Consider the following 4,553-nt stretch of genomic DNA (forward strand, 5'->3'; position numbering starts at 1 on the left):
ATATGTATGCATGTATATATGTAATCTATAACTAGTTACTTGTATGATTTTGGTTTCTCTAATTTTTATAAAAATTTATTCGGCCATTCAAGGCCCTGTTACTCGACTATTTTCTAAGACCTTTCACTTGTCAAATGAATAAATAATATTCATGAAACATGACATTCAATCTTTGATGAATAATTTCATAATTTAACTTCAATGTCAATGACACCCTCCTATCTCCATCTTTCGTTCCTTGACACGTTTTTTTTTTATAAAAAAAAAAAATCAACACTCTCGCCCTCTTTTTCTTTTTTCTTTTGTTTCGTTACGAGGGCGGAATTAGTCTCACGGATTCTTGCAGCCTGTTAAAATATACGGATTATATCTATTAAAACAGAGAAGAAAAAGGAGTGAAAGTCTATTCTCTCCCTTGCTCTTTCTCTCTAAGTAACTTTGTATTAAATAGGAAGAGACTAAACGCAAGGCATTCAAATCCAAAATCAACACTAAGAATACTAATAGTCCTCCTACTCAACAGACAAGTGCTCGACTATAATTTAGATCTCGTGAAGCTATGAATATATATTTGTCGCGAATGATTTCATCTATCGATCGGTTTAATTTCTTGGCAGAACCCGCAAGATCATCAAATACATAAAGACAAAGGTCTTCCTTGGTTTATGCGAAAACAAAAGGAGCAAGGAAAAGAACATCTTTCTCTTTTTTCTAATAAAAAATAAAAAGAAAATAAAGAAAGAGAAAAAGCATGGGATCAAACATCAATACAGCTACCAGCTGGAGAGCTCTTTGCAAATGCTTTTTATAATGTCTATTGTAATCTAAACACATGGAGAGTGTGAAGGTATTAAATGTAAAAATGAATTAACTGCTCATGGAGCACCGAATAATAGAAACGCCACATCAAAACAAAAGCGACTCTAAACTGACACTCTCAACGAGGTCAACACACCAAGAATGGCCATAAAATCTGTATTTGAATAGCCTCCAGTGGCCGACATGTTTTTCCCCCTCTCATGAATCTCCCTCTTACCAACGCCCCCTGCTCGCTTCACATTTTGATTCCCCGCAAACATATCGACTCACTTCACTACTAGGAATCTTTAACCATTTCTCGGCCAAAAATTATATGGGAATTATGGTTTGAGCTTTACTAATTACAAGTTCTCTTGAGATAATGACAACAAGTTTCTCAGTTTTGGGAGCAAGACAAGCATGTATGTTGCTTCATTTCAAACAGTTACGGGAAAGTAATACTCATGAATTAATAATTCATTACTATGATCATGTACTTTAATTACTTCCGGATAAAATGCCAACGATCTCTGCTCGACCGCTTCCAATCGATCTCAGATTTTGTGGAAAGTCTATCTAATGACTTGCAAATTTGGAGCGGACAAGTGCTTTTACGCAGAGACAGTTGGCAATTTAACTTGGCATAGAAAAAAGGGGGAAAACAATGGGGATAGATTAGTATTATTGAACATACAGAGACCATCCTTAAGATTAGATGCAGGGATTGGGGGATTCAGGGAGGAATACTGAGGAATTCTGAATTAGTAGGATGGTTTAGAAGAAGCTGATCTTGAGTCCTGGCCTTCTTCGAGAGAGGCTCCGGTGACGACGAAACAGACGCAGCCACGGCCCACGAATCATTGGAGCTGTCGCAACTGAATGACGCATCCATCACACCGTTTGGACTTCCTGGAACGGAACCAAACGTGCGTTTGTTGGATTGCTTCACCTGGTACTCTGTCGTAAATTCCAATACGAGCTTGTGGCATTCATCCACCTTGTCCTGCTATTTATCCAAACATTAAATGTTAAATGCACCATCTACACTCAACTAAGTTGTTCACAACTCCGAACTTTCAAAAAGAAAAGAAGATAACTAACCTTATCGATTCCCAGAATACCCAGAAGCTGGTTTCTGTATTCCACTCCTAGGCCGGCTTCCACACCATTCACAACGTGCATCATTGTCGCAGTCGCCACCACAGAAGGAAGATAACTCATAAACCTCGAATCTGCAATTCATACATCACGAGTCGAAACTTGAAAAATGCATTATTATTTAGCCGTCCGAGTCGATCATTGAACTGAGCATTACCAAATTACCTGTAATGAGGGACAGAATAATGCCTTGGCACCTCCTGAGGAACTCCCAGCAGAGATAATCCCTTAAGCCCAGCCTCCGAGTCATGTAATCGAGAAACGATAGTGGGGTTACAGGGTTCATCTTCCACTCAAGAGAGGAAAGCACCAAAATCTCCATCCTTTTGATGGTTTTGGCTTCGAACAGGTATGTGCTCTCCTCCACCTACACAATTGAAAGAAAATGAATTATCAAAATGTTCATCCCGATGAAGGAAACAAGGAACAGAGTGGAAGCAGTACACACTTGGAGGTCGAGTAAAAGGGGGACGTGGGTCTCCTCCACCTTGGCCGCGAGGGAAAGACAAGCGACGGCAGCAAGATGGATCATCCAAGGCTTTCCATCCTGAATTTGAAAGTGGAACAGGAACCTGTCGAGGTAGTTTGCGGCAAGAACAGCTGTGAGGACAGAGAAGGAGTAGTGGGCATTCACTTTGAGAATCCACTCCACGCCTTCTCTGCGAGCTGCGGAGAGAAGAGGGTTGGTTTCCAGTAGCGTACAGAGTTGGCTTTCACGTTCCTTGGCCAGCAGAGACGTTAGCTCTTCATCATCCCACAAAAGGTCCTGTTCGAGCAACACCGGAGGTGCCTTTGTTTGAGCGTCACTGCCAGGATAGCACTCGTCTACTTGTTCTAATTCGTGGTGGAAATATTCGGGGCCTGATTGTTCCTCCAAGTGCTCTTCCGAACAGTACAAGGCATCCAAGTGGAACCTGGGGTTGTCTAGCTGATGCGGATGATGAGCCATGTTTGTGAAGCGACGGCAAGTCGGAATCTTTGTCTAGTTCGTCATACGTCGGGGCAAAGAAGGGCCGTGATATGCCCTGACGGAGACATCTCTATTCTCCAAGTGCTTGCGAGGGCGAGAACGAGAGAGAAGAGAGTTAGAGAGACACAGGGAATTGACGAAGAAGCAAAAGCGAGCGTTATATCGGAGAGGTTTCGCCGCGAGTCGTTTTATTTTGCCCCGATTCATGGGCCACGCATCACAGTTACTCGGCACGTGACGATTGTACTCTGCGGGGTAAATTTGGGGTATTTCCAGTGTCCGGTATATTTCTCAAAATGCAAGCGACTAAACAATTCCATTACTCAAGGTTGTTAAATTTGCGACTTTAAAAACTGACAATGATGTAAATTTAAACTTTAGTTTTAAATTTTAAATTTACAAGAATTTATTTTCCTTAATAAATAATATTTAAAAATATATGATTAAATAATTAAAATAAAAAATACAATCATAATTTAATTTAAATATATTTTGAATATAAATAATTAAAATTAAATCTATCTACATTTATAAATTATTATATTTAATATAGAAATTTTAAAATATAATAACTTATTTTTGATATTTTTTATTTTCTCTTTTATTAATGTTAATTTTTGGTTTTTTTAGTTTTATTTTTCATTGAACCAAATCCCACTGCTTCTATAAAATTAGTTTTACATAATATATACTTATCTTGCTCAATGAGTTTTGAGCGGATTAACATGATTTTATAAGTTATAAACTTAAAAACGATAAACTCAAAAAGTCAACTAACAAGTTTAATTAATTTTTATTTAATTTAAATTTATAAACGAGTTAATATGATTTTATAAGTTAAAAACGTTAAAACAATAAACTCATAGAGTTAACTCAAAAGTTTGACAACAATAAAATTACTTATATCTTTATATCTTAATTATGAGAAAACACAATCATCATCCTTATAATTTTATTAGATTTTACTTTTGATCTTAATAATTTTTTCATTATTTTAAAACACTAAAATTATATGGACCTCAATATAAATGTCACCCAACCTTATTAAAATTATAAAAATTGAAGAAATTATATAGACAAAAACCAAAACTCAACAAAATTATAACAACTGGTGATTATATGTTTTTCCTTAGTGAATATAATAATATCAAATGTTTAGAATCCATCACAAATTAATTTAATCCACATGCATCAGCTGGTATAATTTTTTTTTTTTTTTGTTTGACTGCCAGCACGAAGACGGTAAGAGTTGGTATGCGGTAAGAACTAGGAAGAGCCATGGTTGAATTGCATGTGCATTATATGCAAACTTTTTCCGAGGAAAAAAAAAGAAAGAAAAACACAAACACGCACACAACAGGTGGAGAGGGGCAAATTGAGATTTCGAGGGGTTCGGAATTGAAAAGCATACATGTACGAAATTTGCATAAGTTTTAAGAAAACCAAAATATATAATACTTGTAAAATACTGAAAAAAAAAATTAAAACTCAGGGATCAGTAGGTGAGTTATAATTGAAAATTGAAATATCCGTTTTCTTTTTCTCTCCGTCTGGGTGTTTAATCTCAGCGGATGGGTACATTGAGATGTGACAGAGAGGGAGACTAGGAGGGGCTTGGATCGCCGGG

General features: G+C 36.9%; 1 protein-coding gene across 2 annotated transcripts; it reads right to left on the reverse strand.

Moving 5' to 3' along the window:
• Positions 1-1,257: 1,257 nt before the first annotated feature.
• Positions 1,258-3,081, reverse strand: LOC129303495 (cyclin-D3-1-like). Of its 2 annotated transcripts, none has more exons than XM_054942854.1 (4): positions 2,405-3,081; positions 2,122-2,323; positions 1,900-2,030; positions 1,258-1,801 (listed from the first exon to the last, which is right to left on the reverse strand). In XM_054942854.1, exons 1-4 carry the CDS (start codon positions 2,903-2,905, stop codon positions 1,532-1,534), a joined length of 1,104 nt encoding a protein of 367 aa, XP_054798829.1. In that variant the 5' UTR covers positions 2,906-3,081; the 3' UTR covers positions 1,258-1,531. The 2 variants fall into 2 exon arrangements, with proteins under 2 accessions (XP_054798829.1, XP_054798828.1); XM_054942853.1 differs by having other exon boundaries at positions 1,258-1,804.
• Between the last annotated feature and the right edge of the window lie 1,472 nt (positions 3,082-4,553).

This window comes from Prosopis cineraria, unplaced genomic scaffold (genome assembly GCF_029017545.1).
Source record: "Prosopis cineraria cultivar Desert tree isolate PC_DT_omini unplaced genomic scaffold, ASM2901754v1 PC2, whole genome shotgun sequence".
Classification (NCBI taxonomy): domain Eukaryota; kingdom Viridiplantae; phylum Streptophyta; class Magnoliopsida; order Fabales; family Fabaceae; genus Prosopis; species Prosopis cineraria.

Excerpts from the sequence above, each read along its gene's own strand:
- LOC129303495 (XM_054942853.1), bottom strand. The coding sequence starts at position 2,905 with ATGGCTCATCATCCGCATCAGCTAGACAACCCCAGGTTCCACTTGGAT. Across the intron at positions 2,324-2,404 it reads CCCTTTTACTCGACCTCCAA|GTGGAGGAGAGCACATACCT; the intron begins GTGTGTACTGCT and ends TCAATTGTGTAG. Across the intron at positions 1,805-1,899 it reads GTATTCTGGGAATCGATAAG|CAGGACAAGGTGGATGAATG; the intron begins GTTAGTTATCTT and ends TTGGATAAATAG.